This window comes from Homarus americanus, unplaced genomic scaffold (assembly GCF_018991925.1).
Source record: "Homarus americanus isolate GMGI-L3 unplaced genomic scaffold, GMGI_Hamer_2.0 scaffold11160, whole genome shotgun sequence".
Taxonomy (NCBI): Eukaryota; Metazoa; Arthropoda; class Malacostraca; order Decapoda; family Nephropidae; genus Homarus; species Homarus americanus.
Window position 1 is genome coordinate 94893 of NW_024715220.1, and position 24062 is coordinate 118954.

Genomic DNA, 24062 nt, shown 5'->3' on the forward strand with positions numbered 1-24062 from the left:
GCGTGTGTTACTGGTAGCTGCAGTTAGCTCTTATTCTGGCGTGTGTTACTCGTAGCTGCAGTTAGCTCTTGTTCTGGCGTGTGTGTTACCGGTAGCTGCAGTTAGCTTTTATTCTAGCGTGTGTTACTGGTAGCTGCAGTTAGCTCTTGTTCTGGCGTGTGTTACTGGTAGCTGCAGTTAGCTCTTGTTCTGGCGTGTGTTACTGGTAGCTGTAGCTCTTGTTCTGGCGTGTGTTACTGGTAGCTGCAGTTAGTTGTTCTGTTACTGGGCGCAGTTAGCTCTTGTTATGGTTACTGGTAGCTGCAGTTAGCTCTTGTTCTGGCGAGGTTACTGGTAGCTGCAGTTAACTCTGTTCTGGCGGTGTTACTGGTAGCTGCAGTTAGCTCTTGTTCTGGCGTGTGTTACTGGTAGCTGCAGTTAGCTCTTATTCTGGCGTGTGTTACCGTAGCTGCAGTTAGCTCTTGTTCTGGCGTGTTACCGGTAGCTGCAGTTAGCTCTTATTCTGGCGTGTTACTGGTAGCTGCAGTTAGCTCTTGTTCTGGCGTGTGTTACTGGTAGCTGCAGTTACCTATTCTGGCGTGTGTTACTGGTAGCTGCAGTTAGCTCTTGTTCTGGCGTGTGTTACCGGTAGCCGCAGTTAGCTCTGTTCTGGCGTGTTACCGGTAGCGCGGCTTTTTGGCGTGTGTTACGGAGCTCAGATCTTGTTCGCGTGTGTTACGGTAGCGGTTAGTTTTCGTGTGTTACCGGTAGCTGCAGTTAGCTCTTGTTCTGGCGTGTGTTACTGGTAGCTGCAGTTAGCTCTTGTTCTGGCGTGTGTTACCGGTAGCTGCAGTTAGCTCTTGTTCTTGCGTGTTACTGGTAGCTGCAGTTAGCTCTTGTTCTGGCGTGTGTTACCGGTAGCTGCAGTTAGCTCTTGTTCTGGCGTGTGTTACTGGTAGCTGCAGTTAGCTCTTGTTCTGGCGTGTGTTACTGGTAGCTGCAGTTAGCTCTTATTCTGGCGTGTGTTACCAGCTGCAGTTAGCTCTTGTTCTGGCGTGTGTTACCGGTAGCTGCAGTTAGCTCTTGTTCTGGCGTGTGTTACCGGTAGCTGCAGTTAGCCTCTTGTTCTGGCGTGTGTTACTGGTAGCTGCAGTTAGCTCTTGTTCGGCGTGTGTTACCGGCTGCAGTTAGCTCTTGTTCTGGCGTGTGTTACTGGTAGCTGCAGTTAGCTCTTGTTCTGGCGTGTGTTACTGGTAGCTGCAGTAGCTTGTTCTGGCGTGTTACGTAGCGCATACTCTGTTCTGGCGTGTTACTGGTAGCCGCAGTTAGCTCTGTTCTGGCGTGTTACTGGTGCTGCAGTTAGCTCTTGTTCTGGCGGTGTTACTGTAGCTGCAGTTAGCTCTTGTTCTGGCGTGTGTTACTGGTAGCTGCAGTTAGCTCTTGTTCTGGCGTGTGTTACTGGTAGCTGCAGTTAGCTCTTGTTCTGGCGTGTGTTACTGGTAGCTGCAGTTAGTTTTGTTCTGGCGTGTGTTACCGGTAGCTGCAGATCCTGTTCTGGCGTGTGTTACCGGTAGCTGCAGTTAGCTCTTGTTCTGGTGTGTGTTACTGGTAGCTGCAGTTAGCTCTTGTTCTGGCGTGTGTTACTGGTAGCTGCAGTTAGCTCTTGTTCTGGCGTGTGTTACTGGTAGCTGCAGTTAGCTCTTTGTTCTGGCGTGTGTTACTGGTAGCTGCAGTTAGCTCTTGTTCTGGCGTGTGTTACCGGTAGCTGCAGTTAGCTCTTGTTCTGGCGTGTGTTACCGGTAGCTGCAGTTAGCTTCTTGTTCTGGCGTGTGTTACTGGTAGCTGCAGTTAGCTCTTGTTCTGGCGTGTGTTACTGGTAGCTGCAGTTAGCTCTTGTTCTGGCGTGTACTGGTAGCTGCAGTTAGCTCTGTTCTGGCGTGTGTTACTGGCTGCAGTTATTTGTTCTGGCGTGTTACTGGTAGCCGCAGTTAGCTCTTGTTCTGGCGTGTGTTACTGGTAGCTGCAGTTAGCTCCTGTTCTGGCGTGTGTTACTGTGGTAGCTGCAGTTAGCCTTGTTCTGGCGGTGTTACGGTAGGCAGTTTTGTTCTGCGTGTTACGTGGGTTAGCCTTCGCGTGTGTTACTGGTAGCTGCAGTTAGCTCTTGTTCTGGCGTGTGTTACTGGTAGCTGCAGTTAGCTCTGTTCTGGCGTGTGTTACTGGTAGCTGCAGTTAGCTCTTGTTCTGGCGTGTGTTACCGGTAGCTGCAGTTAGCTCTTTCGGCGTGTGTTACGGTACTTGCTCTGTTCGGCGTGTGTTACCGTAGCTGCAGTTACCCGTAGCTGCGTTGCTCTTGTTCTGGCGTGTGTTACTGGAAGCTGCAGTTAGCTCTTGTTCTGGCGTGTTACTGGTAGCTGCAGTTAGCTTCCTGTTCTGGTGACGTCACTGTACGTCACCAAACTGAAGGTCCTAATCTACACTTATTAATCATCATCATTGTATAACAAACATTCTCCCTTCACCCCCCCCGTGTTCTCTCTCGTCTCTCCCTTCCCTGTTCCTACCCTCCACCCCTCTCCCCCTTGTTCCTGCCCTCCACTCTCTCCCTTGTTCCTGCCCTCCACCCTCCCCCTGTTCCTACCTCCACTCTCCTTCCCCTGTTCCTGCCCTCCACCCCTTTCCCCCTCCTTGTTCCGCCCCTCCACCCTCCCCTTTGTTCCTGCCCTCCATCCCTCCCCACTTGTTCCTGCCCTCCACTCTCCCCTCTTGCTCCTGCCCTCCACACTCTTCCCTCCTTGTTTCTGCCCTCCATCCTCCCCCTTTCCTGCTTTCCACCTCTCCTCCCCTTGTTCCTGCCTTCCACCCTCCCTTGTTCCTGCTTTCCACCCTCTCCTCCCCCTTTGCTCCTGCCCTGCCCCCCTTGTTTCTGCCCTCCACACTCTTCCGCCCCTTGTTCCTGCCCTCCACCCTCTTCCCTTGTTCCTGCCCTCCACCCTCTTCCCCCTTGTTCCTGCCTCCACCCCTCTCCCTTGTTCCTGCATCCATCTCTCCCCTTGTTCCTGCCCTCGACCCTCTCCCCCTTGTTCTTGCCCACCATACTCTTCCCCCTTGTTCCTGCCCTCTGCCCCCTTGTTCCTGCCCTGACCCTCTCCTCCCCTTGTTCCTGCTATCCATCTCCTCCCCTTGTTCCTGCCCTCGACCCCTCTCCTCCTTGTTCCTGCCCTCCACCCTCTTCCCCTTGTTCCTGCTCTCCACCTTCTTCCCTCCTTGTTCCTGCCCTCCACACTCTCCCCCTTTGCTCCTGCTCTCTGCCCCCTTGTTCCTGCCCTCCACCCCCTCCTTGTTCCTGCCTCCACACTCTTCCTTGTTCCTGCCCTTCACCCTTGTTCTTGTCCTCCACCCTCCCCCACCTTTGTCCTGCTATCCATCTCCTCCCCTGTTCCTGCCTCCCCGACCTCCCCCTTGTTCCTGCCTCCACACTCTTCCCATTTGCTCCTGCCCTCTCCTTGTTCCTGCACCTCCACCCCTACCCCCTTGTTCCTGTTTCCACACCCCCTTGCTCCTGCCCCTGCCCCCCTTGATCCTGCCCTCCACCCCTTCCCCTTGTTCCTGCTCTCCACACTCTTCCCCTTGCTCCTGCCCTCTGCCCCCTGATCCTGCCCCACCCTCTTCCCCTTGATCCTGCCCTCCACACCTCCCCTTGTTCCTGCCCTCCCCCCTCTTACCTCCTTGTTCCTGCTCTCCACCTTCTTCCCCTTGATCCTGCCCTCCACCCTTTACCCCACTTGCTGCTTCTCCACACTCTTCCCCTTGTTCTCCCCTTTGTTCCTGCCCCCTCCCTCACTAGTGGTTGTAGTAATAAATAACATTAACATAATGATGGGGTCGGCTTGTGGCAGTCACTGGTGGACGCCACTTGTGAGAACAATGTAACTGCCGTGTTAATTCAATCCCGCCGTGACCCTGTACGTTCCGGTACAGCTTCCACACGCCGCTAGATACTCACAATAAGCCAGCTATGTTTTTCCTTAAGCCAAACGATTTAAAATAGCCAACGATCTAAATTAAGAGTTAAAATATGTATGAGTTGTGTAATAGAAAATAATTTCGCTACACATCAGTGATTAATACGCTAAATAAAAGGTACTGACAAAAAACAGTTGGCATATTTACTCATCGTTAACTCACAGCGGGATGTGATTGGCGCGTTGATGGAGGCAATTGTCATTGTTTACGGCAAATGGGATTATGCCTGATGGCGGTGAATCGAGGTGTGGCTGGACAGAGTATAAACATTATCTTCCTCATAATGGATTGGTTGTCGATTTAGAGGGCGTCCTCACAACAGGTGGTCGGCGGCGAACAATAGCGGGAAGGGAAGTTAACAAAACGCTGGTGACAGAGGATGGAAACGAATGGCAAGTAACGACGACTTTCTATACACTTTGATCAGAACTAAATTTCAGGACACAAATACTTAAAAAAAATCCCTACGTTAAGTTTTACACCCCATCTCTCTACTCGGGGGTAAAATAACACAGCTAACTAAAGTTTCAGTGCAATTTCGACGCCATACAGTAATAGCGGAGTCCCGATAGCATTTAGAGAAAAACAAATTAATCTACGACTCTCAACATGGGTTTACAAAGGGAAAATTTTGTCTAACAAATCTGCTGACGTTTTTTAGGAAAGTCTTCGAGGTAGTAGATAATGACGAAAATTACGATGTTATTTACTTGAGACTTAAGCAAAACTTTTGACAAAGTACCACATCAGAGGCTTCTGAGAAAAGTTAAGGCTCATGGTATCGAGGGGAAAGTTTTAAATTGTTTAAAATCATGGCTCACCGACAGAACACAGATGGTCAGCGTAGATGTTGTTAAATCTCAGTGGGGCTATGTAACCATTGGGGTTCCCCAGGGGTCAGTACTGGGCCCACTCTTGTTCATAATCTACATAAACGATCTAGATACTGGGATCAGCAGTGACATAAGCAAGTTTGCGGATGACACCAAAATAGGGCGGCAGATTATCTCAGGGCAGGATGCAAATGCACTACAGGAGGATTTAAATAAACTGCAGGAGTGGTCAGGAAAATTGGCAAATGAAATTCAACACCAGCAAGTGCAGCGTACTTAATATTGGAAGAACAAATACTGTCAATGTATACAGCCTTAACAACATCAACCTAGAGAAGTCGACTTATGAAAGAGACTTAGGGGTACTTGTAAGCCCGAACCTTCGGCCTAGAAAACAGTGCGTTAATGTTCGAAATAAGGCCAACAGAGTATTAGGTTTTATATCTAGAAGTGTAAGTAATATGAGTGAGAAGGTCATATTGCAACTATATCTAGCGCTAGTCAGGCCGCACCTCAATTATGCGGTTCAGTTCTGGTGCCCTTATTATAGAATGGATATCAATTCACTGGAGTCGGTGCAGCGAAGAATGACGAAAATGATTCCGGGACTGAGAAACCTTCCATATCAAGATAGATTAAAGAAACTAAATTTGCATTCCCTAGAAAGACGATGAGTGCGGGGAGATGTGATAGAAGTATTTAAGTGGGTGAAAGGAATCATTAAAGGAGATATAGATAAAGTTCTTATAATATCCGAGCAGGATAGGACTCGCAGCAACGGATTTAAGTTGGATAAGTTTAGGTTTAGGGGGCAGATAGGAAGGAATTGGTTCACAAATAGGGTGGTGGACGAGTGGAACAAGTTTAGCAAATTTTTAGTAAGTGCTGGAACGCTGGAAAGTTTTAAAAGGAGGCTAGATAGATAGATTCATGGATGACAGAGAGTGATAGTAACTCTCGATAGGAGCTGTCATGCACAGGCCAACCGACCTATTGCAGAGTCCTTATTTTCTTATGTAGTTCTAATGATTTTTATATGGTCTGAGCTTAAGCGAGGCAGCAAGTGTTTATACCTAGAATTATGGTGAAGCTTGGCCGTGTACGCCACCTGTGTGTGTTAAGTGTCTAGTGAACTGAGGACAGGAATCATGTGAAAATTAACCTCTCCAGCTTGATTCACCTTAAGATTAACCACCCTAACGCTACCCTAACTTAACCTCACCTTAAGATTAACCACCCTAACGCTACCCTAACTTAACCTCACCTTAAGATTAACCACCCTAACGCTACCCTAACTTAACCTAGCATAACAGGAACCAAACATAACCTAACGATCACAGGTAGCTTTAGAGTGTTTGATCGTCAGGAGAAATAATCTGGGTGCGTAATGTTCAAGTGTTCCCAGTAATAAGTAAACCACACTGTTCCATTCTGTATATGAACCTTTTGATGGACGAGGAGACAGACAACACGGCAACCAATGAATTGGTCTGTATAATTAGGTACCTATTTATATCGGGATCGACTGGGGAAGCCCGGGCTCGAACCAGGGGACCATTAGGACAAGTGACGAGTGTTGTATTAGCTCACCCATCGTACCTCTATACGTCTATAGGATCCAGATAGCATGGGTTCTAAAAGCTGCTAGAATATATGAGTCATGAAACTGGAGAATCTAAATGGATCCAAACTATAGCTACACATACGAGGATGTTTGGACTGGGGGGGGCGGGCGAGCCCACAGAAGAAAATAGGGAATGTCTGAACAAGTGTGTGAATATCGTAACGAACATAAACTGTTTTGGTCTGACATAGTTTCCGTTTCCCGTCCCCGCCAATACACAAGTGTGCCCTTCCGTTTTCTGTATTTTGTATGGGTTAAATATCCAAACTACAACGACTTCGTGTCAATGTCAGTCGCCCGCCATGCTCACCCATTACAATGTTGCCTCACGTATTCCTTTCTTCAGTCGAGGTTATGTTTTAGAGTAGTGGATATGTTTAGTTAACGTTAACAATAATGATAATTAATTGTTCATATAAAGTGAAAACAATGCTAAGTGTTTCATTTTCATAACGAGAATGAAATTTGCTAAATCAAAAGGGAATTGTGACATTTCCAATTTTTTACTGTTGAATATAATTTATGACCATGTGGTGGTGTTTATGACCATGTGATGGTGTTTTTGCTTTCACAGTATTCAATGGAAATTGAAAGTTTGGTCTTTTAATGTCATGTTTAAATCTCTTCTTACCATCCACCAGATTTCCGGCAACCACTGCAAACCAAGTCATTCGCAATGAGTGCGAAAAAACGAAGTACCTTGACGAATGCATTAAGTTTGGATTCGTATCCCTCCAAAAGGGTGACAGATGGTCTAGTTGTGTTCTGACCTCACTAGAGGCTAGTGCTACTTGTGAACAGGGCTGTGCCCTTCAGAGGGCCGAGTTAGAGAGGGTCAAGGAAGAAAGCTTGAAATTAAAGGAAGTGATAGCGAGGATGAAGGAAGAAACGAGAGAAAGAAAGCCCATGTCTGACGAAAACTCAGGCGAATGGAAGGTTGTGGGGAGAGGGACGACCAAACTGGCGGTGAGAAAACACACCAAGGATACGACAACAACAGCTAAGTGTACCAACTTTTTCAGTCCTTTGATAGACGAATTGGACGTTAGCATAGTCAGGGACAAGGCTGACAAGGAAGGTACGAAAATCTTAATTGTTGGCGATTCCCAGGTACAGTACCTGGACAGAGCTTCTTGATAAGTTAAAAACAGCTATAGAACACATAAGGTCGAAGGGAGGGATCCCTATCATATGAGGTGTCCTGCCTAGAAGGAGAGTTGGCAATGAATGGTTGTCAAGGGCAGTTGGTGTCAACAGCCATCTTGATTGATATTGGAAGTCAATATCAGGGATGGGGTGAATCTGTTTAATGGTGGAGTGGCAAACCTGGCTGGCTCTCTCTAGAGGGCAGTTCAAAAGATATCGAAGTCTTTAAACTGCTAGGAGAACATATGAGCACGGGGGTACAGGAGACTGTAGTGGGAGTTGGTAAACAAAGTGAAATGTTACAGGGAAATAGGGCTAGGAATGATGACAAAACTAAATTAGGCAGGGAGTTAAAACCTAAACGCGACAAAGGGAGGACTCAGAACACGATTAACTTAAATGTCTATTATGCAAACAGTAGAAGTATGAGAAACAAAATGGATGAAATCAGGGCGTTGGTATGTACTGAAAAAATCGATATAATGGCATTCACCAAAACATGGATAAACTTAGACTCACGAGAGTTACCTGTCAAATACCAAATTGCAGGTTACAAAATATTCCGATAGGCAGATTAGGAAAGGAGGCGGAGTAGCAATCTACGTCAGGGATAATCTGAAGTGTGAAATAAATAAGGAAATGAAAACTGAGCGGAATACAGAAACAATTTGGATAGAATTAATCGATGGTGGGGAAAAATTAATCACAAGAGTAATATATAGACCTCCTAATCTTGATAGAGTTAATGAGCAACTTATTTGGGATGAAATGTGCAGGGATTCCATACATAGCAAAGTCTGTATAGTAGGCGACTTTAACTTTAGCCAAATAGGCTGGATTGACCTTACGGGTAACTCAGAATTAGAGTATTTTCTTGAAACAATCCAGGACTGTTTCCTAAGCCAATATATAACCGAACCCACCCGGGGTAATAATATACTCGATTTAGTTCTGTCAAACAGAGAAAACCTCATTAGTAATGTCGAGGTAGGGAACGAACTTGCTAACAGCGATCACAAAGAAATAAGGAAAATTCCACTAAAGTCCCAGATTTTAGAAAGGCAAACTTTGATAGTTGGAGAGGCAGCTGAGAGAAGGTCGTATCGTGCTTGGGGGTGAATTACATGACCTCACATGAGGTGACCTCACACTATGTACTCACATTGGGCACCCTCACCTTACCTGGAGACCTGACGGTTTAGGATGACCTGATCACGAGATCTGAGGTTGACGAGTTCCACAACAATTTAAATAACGACCATACCATACAGAAAACTCAGATCAAACAACAATGACCCTAAATGGGTAAATAATTATTAAAAGAATATTATTGGACATAGGAAGGCTATAGGTAGGAGAATGAATCGTGGTGAAGTTTACCTCCGAGATTATTATAAGGTATTGGCCGGTAGGGTTAAGACAGAGATAAGAAAACCAAAAAGGAATAATGAACTGATGGGAGGCGAGGTCAAACCCCAAGGGATTCTATCAAATGTATCAAACTAAAACACGAAATAAGATTGGACCAATACAGTCAGATACCGGCGAGCTAACTGATAACGACGGAGAACTGAGCACTAATCTGAATAAATATTTTTCAACAGTTTTCACCACCGAAAATTTAAGCATAATCCTCGAGGCACCGATTATATACAGAGATAGTGAAGAAAATAAATTAAGCGCGATAGTAGTGACTAGTAACGATGTTAGTAAGCAAACAGACAAATTAAAGCCTAATTAGTCACCAGGTCCCGAAGAGATATTTGCCATAGTCTTAAAGGAATGTAAGGAAGAGCTTAGTATGCCCTGAGCAAAGTTGTTTAACATGTCCTTTAAAACAGGTGTAGTACCAGAATCCTGGAGGACAGCGAATGTAATACCGATTTTCAAGAAGGGAGATAGATCACTATCATAAAAACTACCGTCCAATCAGTCTAACATAAATTGTAGACAAATTACTGGAAGCAATCATTTCAAACTCAATTCGAAATCACCTAGAGAAGCACCGATTGATCAATGATTCCCAGCATGGCTTCACAAGCGGGCGTTCATGTCTGACTAATCTATTAACATTCTTTTCATCTGTTTTCAAATCAGTCAGTGGACGAGGATCATAATTATGATGTGGTATATCTCGACTTTAGCAAAGCCTTCGATAAAGTACCCCACGAAAGACTATTAAGAAAAGTGGAGGCTCATGGCATTAAAGGAGATATTCTAAAATGGATAAGGGCGTGGTTACAGGACAGGAAACGGCTCACTACTCGGACCATTATTATTTACTAGCAGAATCGCCGCTAGGCCACGGTAGGGCGCCACCCTACGGGAGGCTCCACATTGTCTCACTGTTCAGTCCCCAAAACTTCTTCTTCCATCAATAGTTCATTAACGGTGTATGTAAGTTCCACAATGTTTTTCACTACAACGGTACAGCAAAGTATATTTTTTTAGCATTAAACTGTTATTATTTTATTGTGTAATCATCACTACATATAACACCACCCATCATCACTACATATAACATCATCCATCATCACTACATATAACACCATCCATCATCACTACATATAACACCACCCATCATCACTATATATAACACCATCCATCATCACTACATATAACACCACCCATCATCACTACACATAACACCACCCATCATCACTACATATAACACCATCCATCATCACTACATATAACAACATCCATCATCACTACATATAACACCATCCATCATCACTACATATAACACCACCCATCATCACTATATATAACACCATCCATCATCACTACATATAACAACATCCATCATCACTACAGATCGGCAAAGTAGTTTCCGAGATTCTCGTGCAGACACACACACACAAACACACAAACAAACACAGACATACTTCTTTGTTTTATATATATATAGATTATATACATAAACGACATAGATATCGGCGTAGACAGCAACATAAGTAAATTTTCTGATGACACAAAAATAGGGCGTGTAATTAAATCTGACGAGGACTCGGCAAAACTACAGGAAGATCTAAAAAATTTTTCGAATGGTCTGAAAAAGGCAATGAAATTCAATGTGGCAAATGTAAAGTATTCAGTATAGGAGATGTAAACAGGGAAACCAGACACCAAATGAACAACGATGTTATTGAGAAATCCGATTGCGAGAAAGATTTAGGAGTAATGATAAGTAGGAATGTTAAGCCAAGTAAACAATGTGTATTTGCTCGAAACAAGGCTAATAGAGTACTTGGGTTCATACAAAGGAGTGTTAGTTACAAGACTAGCGAGGTCATCTTAAAACTATATCTTGCGCTTGGATTACGCAGTTCAATTCTGGTCACAGGTTAAAGCATCTTGATTTGCATTCCGTCGAGAGACGTAGAGTGAGGGGCGATATGATAGAGGTGTATAAATGGAAGTCAGGACTGAACAAAGGTGACATTGCAAAGGCACTCAAACTATCCAACCAGGAGCGAACTCGTAACAATGGTTTTAAATTAGACAAAATTAGATTTAGGCGCAAAATAGGTAAACATTGGTTTGGAAATAGAGTAGTGGATGAGTGGAACAAGTTACCAAATATCATCATTAACTCGAATACGCTGGGTAGCTTCAAACATAGGTTGGATGGATATATGAGCAATAGGGGTTGGGTGTAAATGGGACTGCCCAGTATAGGCCAATAGTCCCGCTGCAGTTTCCTCCATTCTTATGTTCTTATGTACTAGAGTCTCTCAAACGGGGGACATGGCCCCCAGGGGGTCAAGGCCAGATTTTAGGGGGCCCATGGCGGGCTAGTGTAAGTAGTATGTGTTTGGAGAAAATGTGGAAACTCTGATTAATTTTTTTTGTTACTTTGCCTTGTTAGGGGAGAATTTTTTATTTTTTTGTCTTTTTTTTGGTCATTGTGTGTAATGAGAATACCCGCACGGTACAGTTTACACAGTATGGTGCAGCAGCTAGTTTTTCATTTCCAACGGATTCGCTCAGAATGCACGATTCTAGTTCCTGTCAACAGGGTGACGGGCGCTGAACACTGATCTCACATGTTCTGTGTACATGTCCGTGTGTCATCGCTTTACAAGTGGTGATCAGACCGAATGTTCTCAGTCTGGCTCAAGATATCATTAGGAAAATATGTGGGTGGACTGTGAGTGGACTGTATGTGTATATTTTACGTGTGATTGTATAGGCATTTCATGTATGTTTACAGACAGTATGTATGGACTTCAGGCATGTTTGTGTGTTTGACATTCGGATTATTGTCTCATTTTTGTTTTTTATTATTATAATTTCTAGTCTTTATCATTCGTCTGTTTCTGTGACATTCTGTTTTTTTAAAGAACTAGTCAACATTTAGAGAGAGAGAGAGAGAGAGAGATTACAAATTTTTAGTAAAACCAACAGATTCATGTTTGTCTTATATTTCAGTTTTATATTATTATAATTTTTATTCTTTATCATTCGTCTGTTTCTGTCTGTTTGCCATTGTTTTGTTTATAATTTCCTTAGAATTGCGATGGCTGCCAGTGTTGCTAAGAAGCGGAAGTACAATGATGAATACATTAACTACGGATTTACATCAATCCTCGCTGATGGCATCGAGAAACCTCAGTGTGTGTTCTGTTTCAAAGTGCTGGGGAAAGATTCCATGAGGCCTAGTAAGCTGAAGCATCATCTGACGACAATCCACCCCCAGTATGCGGAGAGAGAACCCGATTTCTTCAAGAGCCATGAACGGAGTTTGGGAAAACAGAGACTGAATGAGAGTGGTGCCTTCCAACAAAAGTGTAGTTGAGGCATCATATGAGGTTTACATTGAAATAGCAAAGAAGAAGAAGGCCCACACGATTGGTGAAACTTTAATTAAGCCGTGTGCTTTAAAGATAGTCAAGCGGGCTCTTGGAGAGGCAAGTCAACGTAAGATTCAGCAGATTTCCTTGTCAGACAACACGGTGAAGCGGAGAATTAGTGAAATGTCAGATGATTTCATGGAACAGGTGATATAGGAGAGTAAATCGTCTCCAACTGGTATGTTTGCAATACAGTTGGATGAGTCAACTGATGTGAGTTCTTGTGCACAGCTACTAGCGTTTGTTAGGTATGTATTCTTGCGTGACATCAAGGATGAATACCTGTTCTGTACACAACTTGAAACTACCACAACAGCTTTAGATGTGATGGAAAAGTTGACTTCTTTCTTCACAGCTAACGGAATCACCTGTTTTTTTTTTGTGAAAATTGTACTGATGGGGCTCCGGCGATGCTGGGGTCGAAATCGGGGTTACAGAAGCACGTCAAGGAAGTAGCTCCGAATGCCAAAGGGTTTCACTGTATGATCCATCGTTTTGCACTGGCGTCGAAAACCTTCCCTGATGCCCTTTGCAAGATCCTGGAGGCAGTGGTAAAATGCGTCAACTTTGTGAAAGCAGGAGATTTGAACTCTCGCCTTTTCCAGAACCTCTGTAGAGGCATGGATTCAGAGCACGAAACTCTCCTCTTTTACTCCAAAGTGCGATAGCTTTCCACGGGTAATGTTGTGAATCGAGTGTTCGAACTTCGGGGAAAACTTAAGTTGTTCCTGGAAGGATGATCTACTAAGTCACTTCAACGAGGTGTCGTGGGAGCCACGTCTTGCGTACCTGGCAGACATATTTGAGCAGCTAAACCGGCTGAATCTCAAGCTACAAGGCAAGGAAAGAAATGTGTTTCACCACATGGATTGCGTATTTGCATTTCTTGACAAACTCCAGAACTGGCAAAGGAAAGTCATTGCAGGAAATGTTGCTATGTTTGAGAATCTCTCAAATTTTCTTGACGAAATTGAAGAGGATCATCTACTTGACCCATCACTCAAAAATGAAATAATTCAGCACTTGAAATCCTTGGAAAGTGAGCTTAAAAGGTACTTCCCAGAATTCGAGGAGGGAGAAGGGAAATTGGTGAGGAATCCTTTCTCTGGCACTCTTGATAATGCTGCCATTCCCGACGATGGTCAGGACGAATTCCTTGACCTCAGGAACGATTCTGCTGCCAGAGACCTCTATGAAGAAAAATCTCCGACTGTATTCTGGTGCTCAATGTATCGGTCATATCCAAAAGTTAGTGAGATCGCACCTCGAGTCCTCTTCCCATGTTCTACTACATATTTATGTGAATCTGGTTTCTCCACCTTCTTCAAATAGAGAATAAAAGCCGAAACCGGTTACATGTGGACCCAGACATGAGATGTGCTTTATCAGTGTTATGAACAGTGCTTTATCAGTGTTAAGGAACATCCAAACAAACACCAAACAAAACACAAAAAACACCAGAGTACGTGTTATGAACATCCATACAGCAGAACCTTAGAACATCCTAGAATACTAAGAACACCTGATTACAAGTTATGAAATACCTAGAGCATAAAGCAACACTAGTGTTATGAACATCCTTAGAGTACGTGTTATGAACATCCTTAGAGTAGTTATGAACATCCGTGTTATGAACATCCTTAGAGTACGTGTTATGAACATCCTTAGAGTAGTTATGAACACACGTGTTATGAACATCCTTAGAGTACGTGTTATGAACATCCTTAGAGTACATGTTATGAACCTTAGAGTACGTGTTATGAACATCCTTAGAGTACATGAACATTTAGAGTACGTGTTATGAACATCCTTAGAGTACGTGTTATGAACATCCTTAGAGTACATGTTATGAACATCTTGAGAGTACGTGTTATGAACATCCTTAGAGTACATGTTATGAACATCTTGAGAGTACGTGTTATGAACATCCTTAGAGTACGTGTTCAAAGGCTTTAGGTTGTTACTGTACAGAAATAAAGAACAACACCAAGGGCAAATAACAAAAACAACAAAAATAACAACAACAACAGCCTTGTAGTTTATTTTTAAGTGAAAATAATTTAAACAAATGAAAATATTCACTACAGAAAAGTATTGTACTATAAGGAAGAAATTATACATTCAAAAAGAGTAGCAGCTAAAAGTTTGTACATGAGCGACTGTCAGTATAGAGAACTTATTTCTTTGAGATATAATCACAACCATATGGTCCAAATTAGAGAGAGATATAATTCCTGAATAATGTGAGGGTAATGTACGCTTATCAATTCTGTTCCACGTTCCTCCCCTCACCCTCTCCCCTTAGGCCTAGAGGAACACGTGTCGCGCCAAGGGTCGATTGTCAGCCTCTGTCCGTCACCTCGTGCTATCCTTTGTGACTCACGTGACAAAAAAAATATGAATAAGTAACGAATGCAGAATAAGAATTGAGTCACAATGTTGATGGGGACCGGAAGAAACGGACGATTTTAGCAGGAAAATTGAGTGACGGGCGAGTGATTGGTGCACACTTCACTGTTGCCCACATGGGGAGTGGTACTTACTAATTAATGGTGACCTCTAAGTCATTCTAAAACCTCCTGTGGTGTTTGTTTAATAACCTTAAAGATGGTAATTAGTATAAAATTCATTAAAAACTTGTGAAAAAATTATGAAAGTTAGATAAAAAATTAATTAATTTGCATAATTCAGTAGTTGGTGTCTGGTTCCCTCCCACGGTCAAGAGGTGATCCCCGCTGGCGCCGACAACCCGTCACAGATGAATGGTGGGTGTAATATGGCCCACTCCTCTGTTATCCCGAGAGAGATATGTCTGTCATTTGATTATACCAAATGTTATCAAGGGTCGGGGTGTCATTCTCGTCAGCTTGGGGTCTAATCTTTTGTGATAATGAGCGCGGATCTCAACGGCTGTCCAGGGGCGGTATACACAAAACTTTTAAGTGCTAGCAAACAGTTGTTAAGGCAGACATTTTCCTGTTAAGCACTAATAGTACATACACAAAACTTTTAAGGGCTTTAATAGATCTGTTAAGTTAAAAGACTCCTGGAACACTTTTAAGTCCCGTAATAGTCGTGTGTTAGTTGATACCCTGGCGAGCCAACAACAACAACATCAGCGGCAACACATTCACCGGGAAAGGAGAGATATATTTAATGAGTATAGTGTGTATATGGTAATTTTTTTTTTTACGGGAATTAGCCAACCCGGGCACAGATCAAACGACCCACAACGGAGCCTGGGGGGCGAAAAAAAAAAGAACGGAAAGAAATTTAAAATATAGAAAAAAAGGTTATACTGTATTAATCTACACCACGAAGATGCCGGAAAACCAGCTTTTTAAAGTGAGACAGATTGTAAGAGCATGGAAACACAGAAGAAGGCAAAGCATTCCACAGTTTGGCTGTGTGAGGAAAGAAGGAGGTACTATAACGGGTTATTCTCGTGTGACCGATATCAACAGAGAAACGGTGGGCACCGCGGGCAAGACGTGTGTTACGAACCCACGGCCTTACCGGCGGTACAAAGGATGCCAAATCCCCTGAACATTGCCCGTTAAAATACCTGTAAAAGAGAGAGAGTGAAGCAACATTGCGGCGAAGAGAAAGGGGAGAGAGATTGTCGACTAAAGGAGGAGAGTTAATAAGACGAAATGCGTTTGATTCCACCCTATCTAACAGTTGGACAGAAGAAGAGCCACCCCAGATATGAGAGCAGCACTCCAAGTTAGGACGAATGAATCCCTTATATACTTGGAGCAACTGCTCAGGAGTGAAGTAGCTGCGGCATCTGTACAGCATTCCCAACTTTCGGGAGGCAGCTTTAGTTATACTAAGGATGTGTGATTTCCAGGACATATTGGAGGAAATGGTGAGGCCTAACATATTTATTTCAGAATTTGGGGGGATGATAGCGCCCTGAAATGTAATTGGTGGGAGATCGTCTACATTACAAAGTGTAATTGGTAAATATTGAGTTTTGTTACTATTGAACTTAACCAAGTTTGTATCTCCCCATTCAGAGATGCTGCACAGATCCGCGTTGATAGAAGTAATGATATCAGTTCTAGAAACAGATCTAGTTTGAGAGTTAGGAGGAAGGGGAAAATGTGAGGAAGAGTGAAGAGTAGAATCATCGGCGTAAGAATGGATAGAATTAGTTGTAGTGTGAAGTAAATCATTGATAAAAAGAAGAAAGAGAGTTGGTGAAAGAACAGAACCCTGTGGGACGCCACTATTGGTAGAGAAAGAGCGAGAAATCGATCCCTCGACAACAACTGCCATGGATCGATTCTCAAGGAAGCTAGAGATGAGAGAACAAAGTGGGGGAGAGAAACCAAAAGAGGGAAGTTTAGATAGCAAAGACTTGTGCCATACCCTGTCAAATGCTTTGGAGATGTCGAGGGCCACGACAAAAGTTTCCCCATAATCCCTAAGAGAGGATGACCAAAGATGGGTGCAATAGGAGAGCAGATCACCAGTAGATCTTGCCTGGCGAAAGCCATACTGGTGATCCGACAAAAGAGAAAGGCGTTCAAGGTGACGGAGAAAATGGGAGTTCAAGATAGTTTCGAAAATCTTAGAGAGGGATGAAGTTAGGGCAATGGGGCGATAGTTAGAGGGATTAGAATGGTCACCCTTCTCCGGGATGGGCTGAACCAAGGCATGCTTCCAAGAAGAAGGAAAAGTTTTCGTTTTGAGGCAAAGGCGAAAGAGGCGAGCAAGCACAGGGGCCAGGGCTTCAGCACACTCCCTCAGAACACGAAGGGGTATTCCGTCCGGTCCATGCGCCTTACTCACATCCAACCTGGATAACACACCGGCAACCCTACGAGTGGAGATTATAGGAAAGTGCATAGGTTCAGTAGGAGGTGCAGGGGTAGGAGGGGTAGAGTGTATATGTTAAATATAGGGTGTATATGTTAAATATAGAGTGTATATGTTAAATATAGGGTGTATATGGTAAATATAGGGTGTATATGTTAAATATAGAGTGTATATGTTAAATATAGGGTGTATATGTTAAATATAGGGTGTATATGTTAAATATAGGGTGTATATGTTAAATATAGGGTGTATATGTTAAATATAGGGTGTATATGTTAGATATAGGGTGTATATGTTAAATATAGGGTGTATATGTTAAATATAGGGTGTATATGTTAAATATAGGGTGTATATGTTAAATATAGGGTGTATATGTTAAATATAGGGTGTATATGTTAAATATAGGGTGTATATGTTAAATATAGTGTGAATATATTGTGTGTATTCCCTCTTTATAGCAGAGATCTTCTTTCTTGACTTGGGCAATACTGAGAATCAGCGTGTCTCACACTCTGTCACCGACCTTACCATGCTCTCTTTGGCTATTTTTTGTTATCTACCCATCACCTTTTTTCACATGAAAAATAATTTATTTCGCAAGGTTTCTTGCTGTTTTAGATGATTTTCACATTTATCTTAGGGACAAATCATTTTTTTTAGTTAGGTAAGGTTAGGAGGTTAGGACGTGGCCTGTTAAGTCAGGTAACCTAACCTAACTAAAAAAAATTATTTGTCCCCAAGATAAATGTAGCCTCCACTTGTCTTATTGTATGACTAACTTATCGAGGACTGTCAAGAGTAGAAGGCATTTTCTTTACACAACTTTGACCTTCCACATTGTCTTGAAACATTCCATGTGGACGTCTCGATTTTTTGGAGGAACTTTTTATATGTTCAAATAAACGTGGAATATTGAGCTTGGTAGAATTAAATCTTGTCTTGACACAGACCGACTTGTCTTAAAACAACGGTCAACTTGTGGTTTTAGTTGAGTGACCCCTGTTAAAAAAAATAAACAACTCGTTTTCTTTGGGTCATCGGACTTGCAGAATCCATTCAAATATTATTAATTATTCATAACATTCTGCATCCAAGGGGAAAAACCTGTTTGACCGATGAAAAATCTATTTTTTTTCCCTGTCGAGATGTCCAGTTTTATTTGTGTTTATTCAAGCGTGGAAATACCCCCTCCTCCCCCGAGTGTGGGTGTGTGTGTGTGTGTGCGTCTCATAAAGAGTGTGGTGAAGACACATTGGTAATAATGAACTGTAACGGTGCTCGCTGGCAGAGTGATGTCTCTCTCTCTCTCTACTTCAACAGTCAACACCCACATAGTACTGTACAGTCAAGCACAGTTATGACTTCTTTTGGGTATAGGTCGATATCTTGCCCCAGAACAGGGGTGGGCAATATGTGTGATATTAAATTATATTACGATTATAACGTTACTGGCTTGGCAAACACAAGTAATTTTCCTATTTCTGCGTCAATGAAATTACTGAGAAACTTTGCAATATTTTTCTTTTAACAATTAGTGAAAGTCTGGCTCAAAATCAGAACACAAAGCACATCTCACCTCCACCTCCGTAAGACGTGATCGGTTCAGTACTTGGACGTAATGCGAGTCACTGGCGGAAACTTCGACCTACACAGCCAAGTTGAACCAAACATGGAAAATAACTTGGATATCGCGGCCTTCAGGCAAAGAAAATATTCACAAATCAGTAGATTCTCCCACATATGAGCTACAGGTCGATTATAAGAGTTGAATATGTGAATCCTGGCTTAACAACTAAAGCATGTCGCTTCAAATTCACGCTTGTCCAAACAAAGTAAACAGGCGAGTTCTTCAGACAATTCTTCAATGTTGAAATTGAAGGGATCCTTCAACAGCTGGAAGGTCAAGTTAAACTTTTCAAAGTCAGAGAATCACAACTGAAAATTCTAGACCTGGACCCTTTCCACTTCAAAATCCATCACCTCTTTTTTTTCAGTTAATTTTCCAGAATGGGGAGGAGCGTGAAAACCTGTTTCTGGACCAGTAAGAGCAGACGCTCGGTTTAGACTTAAACTCACTATTCATTTGCTCACAAATAAGTTTTCCTTTTCCCTGGAGTTTTGTGTTGAGAAGATTCAGTGACCCATAATGTCAGCCCAAACCCGCAAATCTCCACTTTCAATTTCTGAAAATTTTTCCATTTGTTGTTTTTGAACAAGAAACTCTTGAGTCTGAGGATACAAGGCAGTGAACTGCTCCACGACTCACGCAACGAGCATTTATCTAGTAAATTACGTCACTAAATTTAGAGTTCCTTCAACGATTCCACAAACTGTCGATGAATCGGATCGCTGTTGCTATGAAGTTAATTGTTCTGTCTTCATCAAGTCATTCAAAGAGTCATTCATCTCCTGCCATTTTTGCACAAAGACTTTCCTGGTACAAGATGCAGTGATAGGTGACCTCTTGCGGCCACTAATATTACTATACTTTACCACCCCCCCCCCCTTTTCATGCGTCCCCTGGGAGCATACACTGTGCCCTGAAATGGGTATTTTTACTTTCTGCGAAATTTTGCCCCACCCTATTTAAAGATTATAAATATTAATACAAAATAATTCAGGAGGCGACAGAGCCACTCACTTCTAGCGGATAGCCTTATGTACTGTCCACCCCGGCTCTGGACGACTCGTTATCATGGTCATGGTTTGTTAATTTGTTCTTGGCTTGCTAAACTGTTCTCGGCTTGTTATCTTGCTCTTGACTTATCTTGTTCTAGGCGCCATGATATCTTGATCTTGGCTTGTTATCTTATTCTGAGCAATTTGATAACTTATCCTGGTCAGCGTGAAATCTTCTTCTATGCAGCGTGATATCGATTTATTTTTATGCTAATGTTATCAAACTCCTCGACGGACGTAATATATAATAGTGCTTGTTAATAGTATTAATTTTCTGATGTATTGATCATTACTCAAAATATTTATGGTAATTATATGATACAGAGAGAGAGAGAGAGAGAGAGAGAGAGAGAGAGAGAGAGAGAGAGAGTTTGAAACAAAATTCACCTTTCTTTCACAGACTTACATTTCTATATACGCACATAAATTACAAGTGTTATTGTCGCTCGATTTATCATACATTCTCCTTATTCCTCCGTTTATCTGTTTTATGTTCTCAGTTCTGTGTTTATTTCCACTTCGGAGGTCAAATTGTAATTTACGAGGATTCCGTTCTGGGAGGCATTAAAGTCCCCCACACTATTGTCTGCGGATATAATGTAATCTGAAGTCAATCTATGACATAAAGTTAAGGTGTGATATAAAGTTAAGGTGTGATATAACGTTAAAGTGTGATATAAAGTTAAGGTGTGATATAAAGTTAAGGTGTGATATAAAGTTAAGGTGTGATATAAAGTTAAGGTGTGATATAACGTTAAGGTGTGATATAACGTTAAGGTGTGATATAAAGTTAAGGTGTGATATAAAGTTAAGGTGTGATATAAAGTTAAGGTGTGATATAAAGGTGTGATATAAGGTGTGATATAAAGTTAAGGTGTGATATAACGTTAAGGTGTGATATAACGTTAAGGTGTGATATAAAGTTAAGGTGTGATATAACGTTAAGGTGTGATATAACGTTAAGGTGTGATATAACGTTAAAGTGTGATATAAAGTTAAGGTGTGATATAAAGTTAGGTGTGATATAAAGTTAAGGTGTGATATAAAAGTTAGGTGTGACATAACGTTGTATATAACTAGGTGTGATATAACGTTAAAATAATGATATAACGTTAAGGTGTGATATAACGTTAAAGTGTGATAAAGTTAAGGTGTGATATAAAGGTTAAGGTGTGATATAAAGTTAAGTGTGATATAAGTTAAGGTGTGATATAAAGTTAAGGTGTGATATAAAGTTAAGGTGTGATATAAAGCTTAAGGTGTGATATAAAGTTAAGGTGTGATATATAAAGTTAAGGTGTGATATAAAAAATTAGGTGTGATATAAAGTTAGGTGTGATATAACGTTAAGGTGTGATAAAGTTAAGGTGTGATATAAAAGTTAAGGTGTGATATAAAGTTAAGGTGTGATATAAAGTTAGTGTGATATAACGTTAAGGTGTGATATAAAGTTAAGGTGTGATATAACGTTAAGGTGAAGTATAAAAGTTAAGGTGTGATATAAAGTTAAGGTGTGATATAAGTTAAGGTGTGATATAAAAGTTGAGTGTGATATAACGTTAGGTGTGATATAACGTTAAGGTGTGATATAACGTTAAGGTGTGATATAACGTTAAGGTGTGATATAAAGTTAAGGTGTGATATAAAGTTAAAGTGTGATATAAAGTTAAGTGTGATATAACGTTAAGTGTGATATAAAGTTAAGGTGTGAATAAAGAGGTGTGATATAACGTTAAAGTGTGATAAAGTTAAGGTGTGATATAAAGTTAAGGTGTGATATAACGTTAGGTGTGATATAAAGGTTAAGGTGTGATATAAAGTTAAGGTGTGATATAACGTTAAGGTGTGATATAAAGTTAAGGTGTGATATAAAGTTAATGTGATATAAAGTTAGGTGTGATATAAGTTAAGGTGTGATATAACGTTAAGGTGTGATATAACGTTAAGGTGTGATATAACGTTAAAGTGTGATATAACGTTAAGGTGAGTATAACGTTAAAGTGTGATATAAAGTTAAAGTTTGATATAAAGGATGGAGTGTGATATAAAGTTAAGGTGTGATATAAAGTTAAGGTGTGATATAAAGTTAAGGTGTGATATAAAGTTAAGGTGTGATATAAAGCTAAGGTGTGATATAAAGTTAAAGTGTGATATAAAGTTAAGGTGTGATATAAAGTTAAGGTGTGATATAAAAGTTAAGTGTGATATAACGTTAGGTGTGATATAAGTTAAGGTGTGATATAAAGTTAGGTGTGATATAAGTTAGAAGGTGTGATATAAAGTTAAGGTGTGATATAACGTTAAGGTGTGATATAAAGTTAAGGTGTGATATAACGTTAAGGTGTGATATAAAAGTTAAGGTGTGATATAAAGTTAGGGTGATATAAAGTTAGGTGTGATAAAGTTAAGGTGTGATATAACGTTAAGGTGTGATATAACGTTAGGTGTGATATAACGTTAAAGGTGTGATATAACGTTAAGTGTGATATAAAGTTAAGGTGTGATATAAAGTTAAGGTGTGATATAAAGTTAAGGTGTGATATAACGTTAAGGTGTGATATAAAGTTAAGGTGTGATATAAAGTTAGGTGTGATAACGTTAAAGTGTGATATAAAGTTAAGGTGTGATATAAAGTTAAGGTGTGATATAACGTTAAGGTGTGATATAAAGTTAAGGTGTGATATAAAGTTAAGGTGTGATATAACGTTAAGGTGTGATATAAAGTTAAAGGTGTGATATAAAGTTAAGGTGTGATATAACGTTAAATGTGATATAAAGTTAAGGTGTGATAAAATTAGGTGTGACATAAAGTTAAGGTGTGATATAAAGTTAAGGTGTGATATAACGTTAAAGTGTGATATAAAGTTAAGGTGTGATATAAAGTTAAGGTGTGATATAAAGTTAAGGTGTGATATAAAGTTAAGGTGTGATATAACGTTAAGGTGTGATATAACGTTAAGGTGTGATATAAAGTTAAGGTGTGATATAAAGTTAAGGTGTGATATAAAGTTAAGGTGTGATATAAAGTTAAGGTGTGATATAACGTTAAGGTGTGATATAACGTTAAGGTGTGATATAAAGTTAAGGTGTGATATAACGTTAAGGTGTGATATAACGTTAAGGTGTGATATAACCTTAAGGTGTGATATAACGTTAAGGTGTGATATAAAGTTAATGTGTGATATAAAGTTAAGGTGTGATATAAAGTTAAGAAGGGTATTAATTCACGGTTATCTTCGCTGTGGGGGGGGGGGGGGATAACAGGATAGCGGTTTGTGTTAGTTGCTGTGGTGAAATATTGTTGTTTGTTAAAATTGATGATTATGTTAATGTAATCTGTCTTATGTTAAAATTGTACGTTGCGTAAGTCTGTGTTGTTAAAATTGATAGGTTATCTAAATCTGTCTTATGTTAAATTGATTAATTTAACATAGCCACTATTGTGTTATATTAGTTTCATGATTAACAATGTATTGGATGGTGGAAAAAATAGTCTGTTGTGTTAAATTATTATCGCAAAGGGTAACTATTGAAGACTAGTGTGATAGTCTGTGTTATGTTAAATTAGATTATATTGTAGTTATCCATACGTGTGTTTGGTTACGTTAATAACTTGTTAATTGTGTTAACCGGGTTTTCTCTACTGAAAGTCTAAATTATATTATATAATCGCTTAAAACCCTGATGTAGTTTTTCCTATAACCTTCAATATAGAGTATCTGTTATTTATTAAATTTTATCGAAATAATATTAATAATTAAATACAGTTGCAGTGTTTGTAGACGTGATTAACCAGACGGTCATGAGGGATAAATTACTGTTCCTTATGCACCTTTCTCTCTTCCTATGTTATATAATGTAATGTATTGTAATATTAAACAGAGTCTAGTTTGCCACAGTAGTAAATTAATTTCTAAAACTGTTACATACTGAACATATTCTGGGTCTCATATTAACTGTAGTAAATTATACAACAAGTTTGATCGTCGCGATAAGAATATTAATCAGCGTCATAATTACATTTACTATATAATAATTGTCAAATATACTCACAGATATTTTCTTATTTCAAGAATATTTTTGTCGGTTTTTTAA

At 40.8% G+C, this 24062-nt stretch overlaps 1 protein-coding gene across 1 annotated transcript; it reads left to right on the top strand.

Annotated features, from left to right (window-relative positions):
* Positions 1-12871: 12871 nt before the first annotated feature.
* Positions 12872-14265, top strand: LOC121854862 (zinc finger BED domain-containing protein 5-like). Its single transcript, XM_042349667.1, has 3 exons — positions 12872-13120; positions 13362-13690; positions 14046-14265. The coding sequence occupies exons 1-3, from the start codon at positions 12872-12874 to the stop codon at positions 14263-14265; spliced, it is 798 nt and encodes a 265-aa protein (XP_042205601.1).
* The last annotated feature ends 9797 nt before the right edge of the window (positions 14266-24062 follow it).

Coding starts and splice junctions, on each gene's coding strand:
- LOC121854862 (XM_042349667.1), top strand. CDS start 12,872: ATGCTGGGGTCGAAATCGGGGTTACAGAAGCACGTCAAGGAAGTAGCT. Junction 13,121..13,361: donor CTCTCCTCTTTTACTCCAAA/GTGCGATAGCTT, acceptor GACAAACTCCAG/AACTGGCAAAGGAAAGTCAT. Junction 13,691..14,045: donor ACTGTATTCTGGTGCTCAAT/GTATCGGTCATA, acceptor GAACATCCTTAG/AGTACGTGTTATGAACATCC.